The 16,722-nt window shown below is 49.3% G+C and overlaps 7 protein-coding genes across 7 annotated transcripts; 5 read left to right on the forward strand and 2 right to left on the reverse strand.

The window, feature by feature from the left end:
* Nucleotides 1–480: 480 nt before the first annotated feature.
* Nucleotides 481–1,823, reverse strand: PFLUO_LOCUS543 (uncharacterized protein; the record flags this gene model as incomplete). Its single annotated transcript, XM_073782900.1, has 2 exons — nt 481–1,556; nt 1,622–1,823. 2 exons carry the CDS (start codon nt 1,821–1,823, stop codon nt 481–483), a joined length of 1,278 nt encoding a protein of 425 aa, XP_073634640.1.
* Nucleotides 1,824–2,456: 633 nt separating this feature from the next.
* Nucleotides 2,457–3,549, forward strand: PFLUO_LOCUS544 (uncharacterized protein; the record flags this gene model as incomplete). Its single annotated transcript, XM_073782911.1, has 2 exons — nt 2,457–2,759; nt 2,815–3,549. 2 exons carry the CDS (start codon nt 2,457–2,459, stop codon nt 3,547–3,549), a joined length of 1,038 nt encoding a protein of 345 aa, XP_073634641.1.
* A 425-nt stretch (nt 3,550–3,974) lies between these two features.
* On the forward strand, nt 3,975–5,046 carry PFLUO_LOCUS545 (uncharacterized protein; the record flags this gene model as incomplete). Its single annotated transcript, XM_073782922.1, has 2 exons — nt 3,975–4,029; nt 4,136–5,046. The coding sequence occupies 2 exons, from the start codon at nt 3,975–3,977 to the stop codon at nt 5,044–5,046; spliced, it is 966 nt and encodes a 321-aa protein (XP_073634642.1).
* A 428-nt stretch (nt 5,047–5,474) lies between these two features.
* On the forward strand, nt 5,475–5,912 carry PFLUO_LOCUS546 (uncharacterized protein; the record flags this gene model as incomplete). Its single annotated transcript, XM_073782933.1, has 2 exons — nt 5,475–5,773; nt 5,834–5,912. The coding sequence occupies 2 exons, from the start codon at nt 5,475–5,477 to the stop codon at nt 5,910–5,912; spliced, it is 378 nt and encodes a 125-aa protein (XP_073634643.1).
* Nucleotides 5,913–6,109: 197 nt separating this feature from the next.
* PFLUO_LOCUS547 (uncharacterized protein) lies at nt 6,110–6,505 on the forward strand (the record flags this gene model as incomplete). The annotated part of the gene is made up of 2 exons (XM_073782944.1): nt 6,110–6,355; nt 6,452–6,505. The coding sequence occupies 2 exons, from the start codon at nt 6,110–6,112 to the stop codon at nt 6,503–6,505; spliced, it is 300 nt and encodes a 99-aa protein (XP_073634644.1).
* A 138-nt stretch (nt 6,506–6,643) lies between these two features.
* Nucleotides 6,644–8,296, reverse strand: PFLUO_LOCUS548 (uncharacterized protein; the record flags this gene model as incomplete). Its single annotated transcript, XM_073782955.1, has 7 exons — nt 6,644–6,773; nt 6,829–6,932; nt 6,988–7,177; nt 7,237–7,285; nt 7,340–7,395; nt 7,449–8,239; nt 8,294–8,296. 7 exons carry the CDS (start codon nt 8,294–8,296, stop codon nt 6,644–6,646), a joined length of 1,323 nt encoding a protein of 440 aa, XP_073634645.1.
* A 1,370-nt stretch (nt 8,297–9,666) lies between these two features.
* Nucleotides 9,667–10,996, forward strand: PFLUO_LOCUS549 (uncharacterized protein; the record flags this gene model as incomplete). Its single annotated transcript, XM_073782966.1, has 4 exons — nt 9,667–9,748; nt 9,802–9,843; nt 9,894–10,362; nt 10,411–10,996. The coding sequence occupies 4 exons, from the start codon at nt 9,667–9,669 to the stop codon at nt 10,994–10,996; spliced, it is 1,179 nt and encodes a 392-aa protein (XP_073634646.1).
* Between the last annotated feature and the right edge of the window lie 5,726 nt (nt 10,997–16,722).

Consider the following 16,722-nt stretch of genomic DNA (forward strand, 5'->3'; position numbering starts at 1 on the left):
TCTAGCGTTGCAGGTGGTATATATCTATGCCTCTTGCCTTGAGGCCGTACACGATCAATGCTGATAAGCACTTTATTTGGTTACACACCAGTCGTAGCAATCTGTTCAGGACTACGGCGTGCTCTTACGAGTAGGACTTGTATGCATCATAGCTTCGTGGATTCTTTCGAGACCTTATATGGTGCTAGCACCCTCTCTCTTTCCCTGCTCCTGTTTGTCTGTCTTGTCTACTTTCTATCACTTTCTACTCACTCTCTACTCAATCTACACCCCTGCTCCCCATTTTGAGAGGGTGCCAAATATGGAACTTTGCCGCTAGCGCTCATTGGCCGGGGGACGAGAGCCTGGATGGCCGTCCCGATGGCGGTCCCCATACGAAGATGCTCTACAATCGCCTGGACCGGGAGAAAGTGGTTCTTCCAAAATTGATCTCATAAAATATACACCAACCGATTATAGCTTCCCTCTATTTGAACCCACCTACCAAATGATATGCTTGCCATTCAAACCCTCCACAGCCGGGACCTGCGGGCGCAGAGCGTACCCATAGTCCCCACCATTAGGCGTGCGCAGAAGCGTGTGAATATGGAATTTCTTCGGCTCCTCATTCTTCAAGAAGACGCCGGAGTGGTGATCAAACTCGACGAGGACAACAGGGCTCTGGATGCGATAGTAGAACGGATCCTCGTCGCCATTCCCGCCAATCCAGCAGAAGTGCGTCTCACCCTCGTGCGCGCGGACCTGCTCCAGACGGATTGTGCGCGCCTTCGCGGGCAGGTAGAGCAGGTATTCCTCGAGAATCCCGTACAACAACTCCTTCTGTGCGGCGCTGAAAGTCGACACTGTGATCCCCTCGTACGGCACCTCGCGGTTGTCCCGGTATGCGCCGCACAGGTGGCGCTGGTCATCGCGGTTCCAGCGGCCAGGCGGCATAGCCGGGTCGTTCATCTGTGCGTAAATGCGGGCTTTGGACTGCAGCTCGCCAGACAGCGACTGCATAAGCTGCAGGCCGAGCTTCTCTTCCGTCTGCATAATCCGTGTGCCGGCGTGTGGGCCAGCGTCAATCTCATTTGGTTCCGCGCCCGTGAACCACGGCGACGCAACAATCTGGCTCTTGTAGAGGAAGATGTTCAGGCACAGGTGGTGGCCGTAGAACGACCACCCCCACGGCCGGGTGGTGGATGGTTTCCCGAACAGCACGAAGTTGTATGAGAACTCGTTCATCACCTCTGGGGACTTGACCAGCTCGCCTAGGAAGTGGTTGATGCGCATCGCTGCGACGGCTTTGTCGTAGCCTTCAGGGGAGAGAGTCGTTTTAAGGATGTTCATGATGGAATCCCGCGTGGTGGCGTTCACTTCATCTAGCCGGATGCCCTTGTGGCTCAGTAGAAACTCGGGGTTCGACCATGTTCGCCACTGCGGCGAGTCGATGTGGTAGCTCAGGGCTTCTTTCTGCTTGTCGTCTAGGAGTGCGGTGGCCGCTTCAGTGGCAGTTACGATCTCTTGGACGGGTACGCCCTCGTCTTGTAATGTGAAGAGCCCGGGGCGGACATTGCCTGGCAGTTGAGTTAGCTCATTGCCCTACCCTAACTAGCTCATTGGTTTATTAGGTTCACCGTACCGTCGGTAGTAACGCCCTTGAAAGGCTCCTGATACAGATCCAGCCAGTGCATGTACAGCGCATGCAGCCATGGCGGATTGTGCTTCGTCTTAAACTCGTGCGCGTACTCGTGCGCATCCTGCTGGCACATCGCCTGGAAGCGCGGGATGTTCAGCTCTGGCAGGTACTGGCGATACTCGCCCGTCGGCTTGTCGGCGGCCATGGTGCAATGCTATGTATTATGAGAAACACAACAAAATGGGAGGATTCAATATTGGAGAAAAGACCGAGAATAGTTGAGGGGCAGTCCGGCACATTTGTACATCCCCACGCCTCTCCACCGCGCGCTTCTCCACGCGGATGACTTTTTATCCGCCGCCACTGTGTCCAGTCATGTGACCCGGCAAGGCATTTAGCAGCGTGGTTATGCTCTAATCAGGCCATGGACGGCTGCTGGGCAGTCTGAATTACCGTCCTGGCCGTGGCGTTTGCTGGATGAATAATTTGGTTTGGCTACTTATACTACGTAGATGGTGCGTGGTGTCTTGTCTTCGCTGCCCGGACTCGCCTTTTAGGGTTTGCCTCATACCCTGTTAGGAAGATTCATGCTAGAACCCACTCCGACGCAGATGCGACTCTTTTGACTGGCCAAAGCTCTCAAATAAAATACTATGCAGAACATACATATGTCACGACAATATTAGAATTCTCCAACTCGGGTCTTCCGACTGCCCGGAAGCGAGCGGAGAACCCGCTCGGTTTGAAACTCCCCCGCATGCCGATGTCGAACTCTTTGAATTAAAACCATCGCTCTGGAGAGCAATCTCTTCGTCTTCCAGACCTTATTATCAATACCATGTCTCTATCGTGGAGTAACGAACCGCCCGCGGCGCGCGTACCCTACGCTATCCCACAGTATGAGGGCGAGCGCATCACGATCCCTGGCAGCAAAGGTGTGTTCCGCATTCTGGCCTCCGCAAAACAAACAGGTGGTTTGATGGCTGTGTTCCAGAGCGGTGCTGGCCTCTCCGATGCACCGGGGTTCCACTACCACAACCATGCTCATGACGTTTTTCTTGTCACCAAGGGCTACCTGAAGCTGTGGAATGGTGACAAGTGCCGGATTATGGCCCCCGGTGACTTTGCTTATATCCCCCCTGTATGTAAAACTTCTCCAGGTCAATGAGTAACTATTAGCTAACAACCCGGTCTAGAAAGTCATCCACAACCCCGAGATGATCGGCCCGCACACCGAAACCCAGGGCTTGATCACGCCAGGGGACTGGGTGGATTTCTTCCGCTACGTCTCCGAGCCATTTGAGGGACTCATTGTGCCTGAAACAGACAACCGAGATCTAAAGGCCCTGCTGATCCCCAAGGTCATGGCCGCGAAGGGGAAATTCGACGTCGTCTTCCAGCCCCACTACCAGGCCCCGGAGGTGGGCGAGTGGACGAAAGAAGATGAGAAATTGCCCGACGGCAATGAGGGATACTTCCTGCGCGCGAATACGGGGCCGCGGTGGATGGCCGGTGGCGTGATGTCGAGACCGTTCGTCACGACCAAGCAGAGTAATGGCCTCGTCGCGATCTCTAGCATCGAGTCTTCGAAAGACTATGGCGAGACGCTGTTTTCGAGATTCGTGACCTTCGAGAAGGTGGATCATTGTTTCTGTGTCATGGAGGGTGCTCTTAGGGTTACCTTGCAGGGCGAGGAGGGGACTTTGTTCCGTGAGGGCGAGACTGTTGTTATTCCGGCGGGCCAGGCCTTTTCACTTGGGTTTGAGACCAAGTATGTTCGGGTTCATTCTTTCTCTGATGGAGATGGCATTGAGTCGTTGATCCATGAGGTTGGCAAGCCCTTGGAGGAAGTGATTCTGCCTGACTCGGCGCCGGCGTTGGACCTGTCGCAGCTTGAATCAGTGGCGGCGCATCTCAATGTGAAGCTGTAATCTGGGACGACTCGAATAGTATAGCGGGTGTAAATACCAATTCCACTGATAAATATTATGATTTACCACTTATGGTTTCCATACGGATACCATGTTACAAAGATATATATACATTTTTAGTCGACCACTATACACACAATTCACCGCTACACATCGACGCAAAAATTCTCACAGTCTTTATAACAGCTCAAAGTATTTACGGATGACAGATGATGGGATAATCGCCCAGAACAGATTAGAAATAAATTTCCAACGTATACTTCCTTCCCCGCGGGGAGTCACGTGCTGTGCTCCTGATCTCCCGGAAATCCCGGATTGCGTCCTTCACGGATCATCAAACACCACGCGTGCTATCTATACTCTATCAAATACACAGGATGATTCCTGGATGATGCAAAATTATCAGTCCACGTCTTCAAACCTAGATGAATCTACACCCAAGCGAGCCAAGCGGCCGCGTGCCGCACAGGCTTGCGACCGGTGCAGGCTGAAGAAATACAAATGCGACGAGCAGTACCCTTGTTCGCATTGTAAAAGTACGGAAAGTCCTATATTGCCGATAGTTAAACTGCTGACAATTTCTCAGAAAGCCTGCTCGATTGTGTGTATCAAGGGAATTACCGAGAGCGAGAAAGCAGCCGGTCTGCCAACTATGTCCTCGACCTTGAGAAGAAGGTCGATGAGTTGACCTCGCGGCTGCGCACGGCCGAAGGGGCGGTTTCCACGTCGGGACCAACTCCTCAGGTACCGGGAGTGCCAATCCAGCCACTTATTCCAGCCGGCGTTGAAACAACCCCGTGCTCGATGCCTCGCAATGGCTCCACACCGCGCGAACCTGCAAAGCTTCCCGGCGAGCAACCAGAGGAGTTGGCAGAGAGTGTCGACGATGAAATAAATGAGTTGAACACGCACACCAATGGCATTGAGTTCCATGGTAGCACATCGTCTGCCGCCATCATTGGTCACCTGCAAAAAGCGCGGGAGTCCAAAGCGTTAGAGCAGCAGTGGAATCCCCGGCCAGTAGATGAATCTTTCTCTCTGATTTCGACGTTACACAATCCCAGCTTCTCACCTTCCACCACTGGAGCTGGACAGAGCTTGTCCATCGAGATTCAGAACTATTATTTCGAGCAAGCGCATGTGTTTATGAATGGCTATTTTGAGAATATCCATTTTATTCACCCGTTCGTTGACAAGGATGATTTCCTGGCTCGCGCCAATGGCCTTTGGTTTAACCGATCCCAACATCCTGAGCCTAGCTTTGTTGCCCTGTATCTGAGTGTGCTCTCTTTTGGGGCACTGGTACGTGTTTGGGATGAGAACAGAATTGCTGGCCTAACACGCTTTGAATGGAGTCGGAAGCTCTTTGGCGAAGCACAAGCCTATTTAAATTACCTGCGGTTCTCTAATGACCTTGAGACTGTCCAATGTCTCTATTTGATGGTATATGGCAGCCTGCTTTTTAGAATCTGCTTTTTTGAATCGGTGATTGACTGACAATATTCTTCTCCAGGCCAAAATTTGCCAAAATGAACTCAACCCGAATTGTGAGTGTTCTAGCCCGTAATGATTTTGCGAGTACTAACTTCACCCGTCAGTGGCTTACATGTATCTCGGGCTCGCGGTCCGCACATGTCTTTCCGCTGGATTCAACAGGGAGGTCCGGCACCCCAAAGACCAGCGTTCGAGTTGGATCTCAAAAACGTGGTGGTAAGTTTGAATATATCACCAAGTTTCGGATCATCATCTGACGTGCTTCTCTCTACTGCAGGGGAATCTTCTCTCTGGAAATGTAAGATGGTTTACCCCCTTGCCTTTCTGTACCTCGTGAAGGATCTGACTGGCACTCTTTGATCTGATCATTGGCTGACCAATATCAATTTAGAGAGCTGAGCTTTTCTGTCGGGCGACCTGACACACTTGGAATGGACGAGTACCACAATCGAGCCATCCCTGAAAGAGACGACACAGAATATGCCATCATTCCCTGGATGATCGACTTTGCTCAAATAATCAGACGAGTCTCGGTCCAGATCTATCACTCTAGGATTTCTCTGCAAGAGAAACTACAACTTGCCCTTCAGATTGAAATGGAGATGGATCGTTGGCTCGCAAGACTTCCAGAAAAAATCAGACCGGATATCGATGGATACAAACTGTCGCGCAGCGCCCTGCGTGATCCGAAATGGGCCCGAAGACAGCGACTTGTGCTGGGGATTCGTGAGTAGCCCTTACCAGCTTAGCCTGAGAACTCACCAGAGAGGCTAACTGGAATCGATAATAGGATATTACAACGTCAAGATGCTACTATTTCGGCCATTTTTGAGCCACTTTACTCGCAAGCTGCGCCATCCTCCAAGTGAACTGGAGGAAACTATCACAAAGTGCCTAGATTCAGCCATGAAGACAATTGAAGTCATCCACGATATCTATCGGGTTCACACTTTTTTCCGATGCTGGTACGTTTGCTAAATCGAAGTCTCAATCCTGTTAGCTAACTATTAGTAGGTGGTATAACACAACGTATGTGATGTTCGCCACATCTACCCTTCTCTTGCCCATGTCCAAACTCGGCATGTGTGGCGAGACGATGCCACTACTCCGGTCCGTGGAAATGGGCGTGGAGATTCTAGAGGCAATGGATGAGTCTGTTGTGGCAAGAAAATCAGTTGAGATTATTCGGCATTATCTGAGAGAGTTCCGAGCTTCCGATGCACAACAATCTAGTGCGTCTGGGGCTGAAGGCGAGGCGGAAGCGCCTACCCCAACTGATCAAGGGCTAGGCCAGTCAGCATTTGATATTCCTGTAAGTTATTCTCCCCACAGCATGAAATCCTCAATGTCTGACACGATATCAAAGGAGTGGGCATATGGTTTCGGATTTCCGGATTACTCTTTCGAGGGCATTGCTCGGTTGTTTGATGATATTGGGGGACTGCCGATGCTGGATGGATAGTCCACCAAGTCCTGCAAGTATTAGCTGTATATTTTTATATGAACATTTTGTGAACATATTTTGTTTAACTTGATTGCTAAATGGAATTGAAAGGAAGGATTTCAGACAGATCTATCAAATGTACAATCTTGTCTTAAACTAAAGTATCTGGCAGCAGTTCCGCCGTTGAGGTTTCGTAAAAAACAACTCCTTGTTCCGTGCAACGGCGGTCTCAACCTCCTTGATCGCGTCGTATCCATACAACCAGGGCTGCACCTCTGGACATGTCCTGTTTCCACAAATCAGGACGATAAAACGACTGATTTTGGGTATTTACTACTCACCATCGACTAGGGAATGCTCCTTTGATCTCCGTCCCCAACTGGGAAAGGAAAATCTGGTCTCGTTTCTCCTGCTCTTCACCATTTGGCATGTGAAAGTCATGTCTCTGTTGAAGGCATATCAGTGGGATTATCGAAAGCAGGATTTTCGGAGATCTTTACCTGCTTGAACGTCTCCCGGACAATTGCTTCCCCTCTTGATTTGCGTAGGCTTTCGTACAAGCGCAGGATACGAGGAAGTTGTGCCTTGTTTGTCATATGTCCTAGTAGAAGACCAAGAACAGCACCGTCCTCTAGTGAGGAGTTCGCGCCCTGGGCGAGATATGGGAGCATGGGATGGCAGGAGTCTCCGCTGTCATTTCCCAAACCCATCAGTTAGCTCTTACTAGGGTTGAGGTTGCCGGAACTTACATGAAAACCAAATTTGAGGCATCGTTCACCCAGTTCTCCATTTCACCGTCTGCCCACGAATGTTAGTCTCAGCGCATGACTTATTTCAACGGTCAAGACTCACGGTGCATTAGCTTCCACTTGTCGACGCTATCGACATAAGTCAAGAAGCGGATAAGACTAGAAACCAGTCAGTAATTCCCCGACCTAAAGGGGAACTGTTTTGAGCTCACATTGGGTCCCAACCAACAAAAAGCTCTCGCATTTCATCCACGGAACCAGCCTGCCTCGATACACCAGGAGGAAGATTATCCGGGACCAAGAGCACGATGTTGAACATTTGACCGCCACGAATAGAATAAGCCACAGCATGCGCTCCAGGCCCAGCCCAGAAATGCACCTCGGGATTCTCGACCAGCGATTTCAGATCGGGATCTGATATTTGATCCGCTTTGAGCACAATCCGGTATGCGAGATCCCCCGTTGGGATCGGCTCATCTTTGTGGCCCATGAATGCCTCGCGGCACCGAGACCATAACCCATCAGCTGCGATGATGAGGTCTCCGGTGTAGTGGTTCCCAGTCGCGGTGGACACAGTCACTTTTTCAAAGTCAAGGTTCTCAACCTTCTCATTGAGATGAAAGGTGACCCCCAGATCCTTCGCTCGCGCAAACAGCGCTTTTTGTAGATCAACGCGATGCAGGTCCACAAACGAGGCGTTGTACTTTGCCCGAATATTCTTGTCAAACGAACTCTCGTGTGCTAGGATCTCGCCCGAATAGCGATGTACCGTGACTTTGGTCGGTTCTGCAGCTGACTCCCACAAGGAATCTGGGAGTTTCCAGTATTTAAGAAGACGAGACGCGTTCGGTGTAATTTGCAGTCCTGCACCAACCTCCGCCAACTCTTTGGCTTGCTCAACCACATCAACAGAATGCCCTGAAAGTGCGGCTGAAATGGCGGCAGCAATCCCACTGAGGCCGGCACCTACGACCACGATATGCAAGCGAGCTTCTTCGGGAACCTACACAGCTGCCCTGTTAGCAGCTAAATTACGGGAATTGGCCTCTGGGCTCACCATTTTGGGTCGTTCTCTCTATGACGTTCTGTTTGATCGAACTAGATCGTGCAATTGGAAAAGCAGAAGAGCAATTCTCGTACATCCACTCTCAAATACTTGCAAAAACATCAAACAGCCAGTTCAAATCCAGAGCTTCCCGGGATGGCCGAGCTGCCCGCGGGCTCGGCGTCGCCCCGCTAAAGAGAACTCGGGAATGCCGAAGCCCACGGATCTCCCACATTCTTGTGATTCAAAGCGCGCATGTTTACGTCAAGGATCACTATGAATACTGCTTGAATATACTGTCCGTCATTATTATTGTCTGCTCCGGGGTGCATGTCATCGCGGGTCAGTGTTTCGGTGACTCGACCGTTCTTCTGGGGTAACAAAGAAGTTGAAAATATGGATCTACTCAACTACCGATCCTAGCTCCCGATCCTAGCTCCCGATCCATTTAGAGCTCGAAAGACCGAGCTAGTAGCAACTGGCCTATGGTAGGACTCAGAATTGTGGCTTTTTATACCAGGGAGTCCTAATATTGGTGCTGGGGAAATTCTTGATTAGCAACACAACAATGATGTTGGCCTCTTGAGCAAAAAATGGAACATCCAACAAGAGCAACAAGCAACAAGCTATAAAGACAGGTTGAGCTATGATCTTAGTACATGCACGCCAAATTATTCATATTTTGATAATCGCTGGAGATCCCGGTAATGTGGTCCCGAAGTGCATCCGAGCGCCCACGGAGTATCCGAGACTCAATCTGACTTGGGAAGGACTAGCTCTACGCGAGAGAGTTTTGTGGGGGAAATCCCCATGGGGCTGTTCATTTGAGTATGACGGGGTGACTCTTCCTTTTACTCTCCAGACCGCGGCTGCTGGAGAAACTGGTATATTTATCTGTCTCGCTCCCTCCTGAACTCATTCCTGTCTTCCGGCTCCGTTGCTCTGATCGGCCCCACCCTCGAGTTTCACAGACAGCCCGCGCAGGGGTTGATTGCTAGCAAATATGACGGACATCGATCCTAGGGTATGGTTATAGTCCTCTCATAAATTGTGTGAAGTGAGAATACTCATGGAAACAGCTCTTCCCCAACCGGGTACGGTATGGCGCCCTTCTGACCGTGAACCTCTTCGTTTTTATGGGCAATATGTATTCTGTTCGTGTCTCTCCTCGACCGCGGTGGACTTGTTTATACTGACACCAAATAAAACAAAAGTCAGGGATAGCGACCGGCTTCGACTCTCTAGCTGAAGACCTGCACCTGTCCTTCGCTCAATTGTCGCCACTGATCAGCTACTCCGTCCTAGCAATGGGAATGGCGAATCTATTCTGGATGCCACTTGCTCTGACATTTGGAAAGCGCCCGATAGTTCTAATATCTATGACCATGTTCTTGTGCGGCGTCATCTGGAGCGCAGTCGCCAAGGACTACAATAGTCTGCTTGGTTCCCGAGTATTCGCTAGTTTTGGTAAGGGTTGAAAGCTGCGTCAGTGGTCATTCATTCGCTAACTGGTAAACCAGGATACGGTTCAATCGAGTCGCTAGGACCGAGTATCCTTGCAGGTATGTCCCTATGTGGCGTCCTCGAATCAGGCACTAAAAAAATCGTTCAGACATGTTCTATGAACGAAACTACTCCAGTGCCATGGCGGTTTATGCCGCTGCCCTCTCTGGTGGTTCGCAGATCGGCCCACTTATTGCGGGCTACCTTATCCAAGCTAAGGGATGGCGTTGGTTTTTCATTCTCTGCGCTATTATCGCCGCCTTCAACCTCGTGACGACTATCTTCCTTCTTCCAGAGACATTGTATGAGCCTGATGAGGAGTCGCAAATTGCCGACGATTTTGAGAAAGACGGAAACAGTCATATCGAGGCGGCGCGGACCTCATCCCACGCCGGACAACGCGCCCAAATGGACTACAAAAGTTACTGGTCTGGTTTATTTACCTTTAGAATTTCCAAGGAAGCACGGCATCGGGGCTTGCTTAAGCACATTCTATATCAATTCGTGCTACCATTTCCTCTCCTGCTAATCCCTGGCGTTCTTATCGCGTCTATCATGTATGGCGTGGTGCTAGGAGGGTAAGTCACCCCATCAAGTCTCCGGAAAACACCGCTTACAGTGAACAGGATTGTTATTATATCTACCCTTGCTCCCCAGATTTTCTCTCCACCGCCCTACCTCTTTTCCTCTGCCGACCTGGGCCTTTTCACCCTGAGCAGCTTCGTCGGTATTATAATTGCCTGGCCCATCGCCGGCCCCTTAACCGATATGCTTTCCCGCTGGCTGCGCAAGCGTAACGGCAACTTTCACAAGCCGGAACACCGTCTACCAGCGCTTCTTTTCCCGTTTGTGGTCTGCCCTATCGGCCTCGTAGTCTTCGGATATACCGTCGCCCAGCAGCAGAACTACGTTCGCCCAGCTGTTGGCCAAGCAATCACCGCTGCATCTCTGACACTAGTTCCTTCAGTGATGCTCTCATACGTGGTAGATTCATATCCACGAATTAGTGGCGAGGCTCTGGTGCTGGTAAACGCATCGAAAAATGTGGTTGCCTTTGGCTTATCAAAGGGTGCATACTCGTGGATGGCCAAAGAAGGCATTGCAAAGATGTTCTACGAAATGGCGGGCATTCAGTGGGCGGTTATCTTTTTGGCTCTTCCTCTTTATATTTTTGGGCCCCGGGTTCGAGCAAAGACAGATAAATTGTTCTGAGAAGGATCTTTAGGACGAGAACGGGATTTGTTTATAAGAGCAGTCTTCAAAATTCAAAGAATTTCATCTTTTTATACATTCACAAGATGTTTCTATGTATCCCTCTCCGTAATAGGTTCGCTAGCTCCCATAGAATAGTTTGTCACGCCGCTTATCATCGCCCGGCCGTCTGCCGAGGGCAGCGAAAACCTCGCCGTGATCAGTCCCGTCAAACGACAGGACGTCTAATTTGCCACCAGTCCAAGACTGATTCTTCCAAAGCTGATCATAACAGTCTAAATAAACTCGCACATATGTGTCATACGAACGAGTGAGGTACTTGCCATAGTGACAGGATCAATAATGACGTGTATCACTTGCACTCAGCACGACAGTAAGCCGCTTGCCACGCTGAAGAACATCCTTTTCCCACAAGATACAATAGGATAATACTTTGTGGACATTGAACTTGACGGCGTTTTACCGGTTTACTAGAATTTATCTGCTGATGCAATACACGATGTGATTCTAGGACACCCTAAGTTGGCCAAACTAAACTTCAACTAGTTCCGACAATAATTTACCAATTTGAATTTCGGAACATTCGTGCCTTTTCGTCATACATTCTGATCCTTGTCGTGCTTTGAGATGGCTTTTTAAGCAGAGGATGAGGGTGGTATTATGGGGATAGTCATGAAATTCACATGGTCCGGGCCGAAGTGGATGTGATTTCTACCTTTGAACACATTCTCTGCCCTGTTGATAAAATTAAACCACTTAGTAGCAACTACATGATTCCAAGACTTACCTGTCAATGTGATCATTATGGTCAAATACCCCGCTACCTGCGGTATCACCTGAGCTAATTTCCAAAGTCAGGCGACTATCGGCGTCGACAACCACGTTAGTTGGCCAAAGCTCCACATCAACTGCGTATACTTCTCCAGGAGCAAGTGGAAGAACATCGGTCGAAAAGTAGTCTCGATGGGGGAGCCAAGAACGATGACGGGGATGTTCTGGATTGGTCTTTCTCATGCTAACTCTTAGAAATCCTTTTGTCACTGGAGCTCCCTCCCCTGTGGTCCCTGTATAGAGGATCTCCGTACCCTTGGCTGACACATGCCGGAGAGTGAGGAACAAATCCAAGTCCGATGGAATTGATCCAGCATCACTTTGACTCACAGAGACATTGAGATGAGCGACAATGTGACCAGTGATCTCTGTTTCTTTTTCAAAGGGTGCTGTTGAAAAAGAAACTATGCTAGTAGGCTGTCCTTTGCCTGGTGCTTCGTAGCTTCTTGTGGAGGTTGACTGGGGTTGCGTGAAAAGCATATCTCCGCCGTGGTGGAGAAAGAGCTTTGTGTATTCTGTTCTTGCCAGGGGCCATTCCATTTCCAAACGCCTAGGGAAAGCTTTCTCTGCAATAGGATCGTTGTGTCCAACATCTCCCTTTCGAAGGATCAGATTCACTGGGGGAATTGCTCCCTTTTTCGACCATCCATCCCGGTCGTCGTCTTTCAAGAATGCATCCAAGAAGCTGCGCTGAATCTCGACTTCTTCGTCTTCGTAGAATGGCAAATCATGACGACCGACAATGAATCGAAGGTATTTGAATTCGGAGCTCGCCAAAGCAAAACCTTGCACATTTCCCCTGAGATGTAGCAGTATCCCGCCCAAGTTTGCGACACTGAGAAGCGGGATCTTGATGTCTTCCAGGTTATAGTCTGTGCTCGCAAAAGGCTGATCATCCCGATAGCGACACTGCGACATCCATGATAACATAGTAACGACGTTGTCTGTAAGCTCATCCTCTGGCAAGTCCCCTTCAACCGTATCCGGTCCCCAATTTCTGGCGGCTTTGCCAGGCAATCCATACTGGTTTGATGCCACCTGGCGAGGCCACCAGTACTCGAAAAAGCTATTGGACAAAATTCCTCCGTGTCGGGTACACTCTCGATAATAGTCTGAAAATCCTTCCCACGGGACTATTGCAGTTAGACCCTTCGGATTGCGCGCTGCAACCGGCCACTGAGTACTCGCGAAGTAGCTGATACCTAGTAAGCCAACTTTGCCCGTAGACCAGGACTGTTCAGAAGCCCATTCAATGACTTCACAAAAATAATCAACCGTCTGCGCAGAAAACGGATTGAGGATCCCCGGAGATTGTCCCATTCCAACTTCATCAGCTCGCACGACGATGTACCCATGCTCGGTCCAGTATTTTGGAGTCGGGGTCTCCCAAGATGTATGACTGGTTTTGTGGACAGGATTGAGCTCGGCAAAGCTTCTGGGATTGAAGCTTTGATATTTATTTTCGTTAGTGTGAGATAATAGCCAGAGTTGTGTTGCATTCTACTACGAACCATTCCAGTGGGATGTCCTTCCCATAGGGTCCATATGTAACCAGGACAGGATAGCTGACCCCTGCGTCGGAGCCAGTTGGGCGGTAGACATTGCAGCGGACGACTCCTCCATTTTGCAGTGGAATTGAGACGTCCTTTTCGAAGATATAAGGGTAGGATTCCTTATCAACGGTCCGAATGTCACGAAGTTGGTTCGGCATTTTAATATCAGGAAAACATATACTGGGTTTGATACTGCAAGACTGATATCTATTCGACTTTTTCAGAGCTCTTTTGGAGGAGGGGAATGGGGTGCATGATCTCTAGAGAAACCTTTATGTTGATTGAAACGCGGGGTAATCTAACCTTATGTGTCGGGATACCAGCATAGTGGATCCGTGGATAAAGATTTTGTGCTGAACAAAACTTTTATTCATGGATGCACCATGCTGGCATCCCTACATCTACAACCCACAGACTACGATCCCACAAGATTTTATAAAGTACTTCATGTAATATTGGGTCGAGGATAAAGTGTTTGAATATGTGAGAGGAAGGCGGTGCTATCCTCGATAGAACAGACGAGATCTTCCTGACTTGCTACAAACACGGCAAATTATCTCCAATAGCATTGTGATCATTTTACGATAAAATATTAGGGCCTAGAATTTTCGCCATCTCATTTTGGGTAGTCGGCGTTCTCGAAAGCGCAAAGTTTCTACTTGGGGTCACAAAGTGCTCTATTCTCTGATAAAAGGTACCTAGAGTGAAGTTCCTCTCTTTGCTTGAATTTAGCTAGGTCTCATGGTCAGGAGTCTCAAAAGTCTATGAGCTCGAGTTGTCCGCGCATGAAAAGGCTTTTGAGCCCCCTGAATAACTAGTGACAATGCTGACAACCGATCCATAGGTGCCCCCAATCATTATGAAAGTCCCAGCCAGGATGACGAAACCACACCAAGCGACCATTAACTTCCACTTGAGAGGCTTGTCGGTCTTGCCGTCGCACCAGTTGTCGTACAACCACATGCAACCCATTGGCTGAAAGGCCATCGGTGTTCCCATCAAGGCACCGACGAGCGATACGAGGTCATTGAACACGGGGATAGCGCTGGCAATGATATAAGCGACTAAGACAATGCCGAAGGTAAGACCGAGCCACGATACCCAGTGGATCGTGGTATTCGCAGTTAAATGTCTGGAGCCTTGGAAGACTCGAACGAAGATATACTTCGCCGGTAGCTAAATGTTGGTTAGTAATACGGTTCACTTTCAAAAGCCCCAGAGAAAGGTCCTACATGAACGAAAATCGTGGTGCTTGCCAGTAAGCCTGGTATCGCGAACCCATAGCTGACTTTCTTTATGAGCGGACCAGCCGAACCAAGAGCAGGTGAAGAGACATAAGACCCGCAGTAGTAATAGACAACAAGACCAATCGAAAGATAGAATGCAGATACAATCGATTGGCAGATAACCAGAGCCCGGGTATAGTGACGAGGATCGCGCATTTCCGACACGATAGAGAAGAATGCCGGTGTGCCAGCATAGGCGAAGACGATCGTACATATCGCAGACATAGCACTGGCGAAGGAAGGATTGCCGATAATTTTGTAGTCAGAAATCCAAAGTTTGTCCCCTGGTACAGCTGCTGGATGATCTTGAATCCCAACACCGACAGCGACAATCAAAACTTGACCATAATTAGTTTGATTTTACTTTGGTCTGAGAAGAAAAACATACCAGCAGTTAGAATACAGAACAATCCAATCCAAGCGACCCATGTTATTCGACCAAGCGTCTGAATACTTCCGAGAGAAAAGGCGACAATAGCAGCAACCGCCACGAAGACGGCAGTGCAAGTCCCATGAGAGGATACAGCATTCAAGCCGATTGAGATACCTAGCATGCCCGAGCCGGCTGAAAAGACCCACCCTATACAGAGTCAGCAGCAATAATATCATTTCCTCTCAAAACGCCACTCACAAAGAACAAAGGCGCTTCCGAGAACAATCCTCCCCGGCAGTCCGAATATCAGGTGGCCCACATCGTCGATTCCATATACCTCGCGGTGTTGAAGCTTGAAAACACCGATCATGTAATCGGACCATGTTGTGATTGCACCGATTGCAACAAGGCATAGCACGCCAGGGACTATTCCAAGGGTATCGAAGGCCGCGGGTATCGAAAGAACCCCGAGACCGATCTGGGTCTTCATCATAAGAACAGCTGTTCCCAGAAATCCAACCTCAAAAACCGTCAGTCTATTTTATGAGATACCCCTTTGCATTTGCTTACATTGCGATAGTTTGGCCCGCCTTTTGTAATCTCTCCAAAGACCTCATCGTGAGAGTATTCATAACTCTCAGCGACTTGATCTATTTGAGATTGCATAGGCTCCATGGGGTCTTCATGTTTCTTTTCTGGCATCTTGAGGATATACAGAATAGTTGTAGGAGATTTCCTGCATGAGGCCTCGAGGCCTTCCGGAATTTATATAGGCGTGTGCCACCAAACCTTACCCAGTTCGGGTGCTTAAGCAGTGCGTTCTTATCTCTTCGCATGTTTTTCCCCGGGCCCCAACCCCGGATCGTCTCAGCTTGCAGCTGATGTTATGCTGCCTGTTAACACGGCCTGTTTAAACAAAATACTATGATCTCACGATATTTCCATGTATCCTATTCCCGTCGCGTACCGCTGCTTTGTTTTCGGCCGCTACGGCTCATACTCGTATTATTATTGGCCCTTGTGGAAATGGGCCCACATAAAGCAGTGTGCCACCAGCGATAACGCTTTTCATTCCGACAGCTCAAATCATCCCGTCGCCGTAGCGGCCGGTGTGGCACCTGCTGTTTCCAGGGCCCCTTCGAAGCCTGTTTGCTAGAGATAACTATATATTGAAAGATTATAATCGGCCCGGATTTGCCGACATGTGGCGGTTTTGGAACAGAGGCAACGACTAGCAAATCCGACGCCCAGTATTCAGCCAGTTGGATGAAAATCTTGAATGTATGACAGAGTTCGGCTTTCTCAGTCACGAGGACTTTTAGCCTCTCGTTTACACTCCTGAGAAAATTTCCATCCACGTCTTTGGATAGGGGTTTGAGTTTCATTTTCTCTTCACATTGAATCTCCTACCCGCATTAACCAGCATATCTCACTTCATCAATATGACTCAACTCTCGCGATCTGAAAATAATGCTCGAAACAAAACGGCAACATCGGAAGGTCGAGTATTGGTTATTATGACCGGTGGTACCATCTGCATGCAACACTCTTCATCGGGCTATATACCGGCCACTGGTTTCCAAAAAGCCTGTCTGGCAGGGATTCCTCCATTCAATGATGGAACTCCATTTACCATGCTTGATGTGGTTATTAACACAAAGGGAGAGGTCCAGCCACATGCTA

This window comes from Penicillium psychrofluorescens (genome assembly GCF_964197705.1).
Source record: "Penicillium psychrofluorescens genome assembly, chromosome: 1".
In the NCBI taxonomy this organism is placed as follows: domain Eukaryota; kingdom Fungi; phylum Ascomycota; class Eurotiomycetes; order Eurotiales; family Aspergillaceae; genus Penicillium; species Penicillium psychrofluorescens.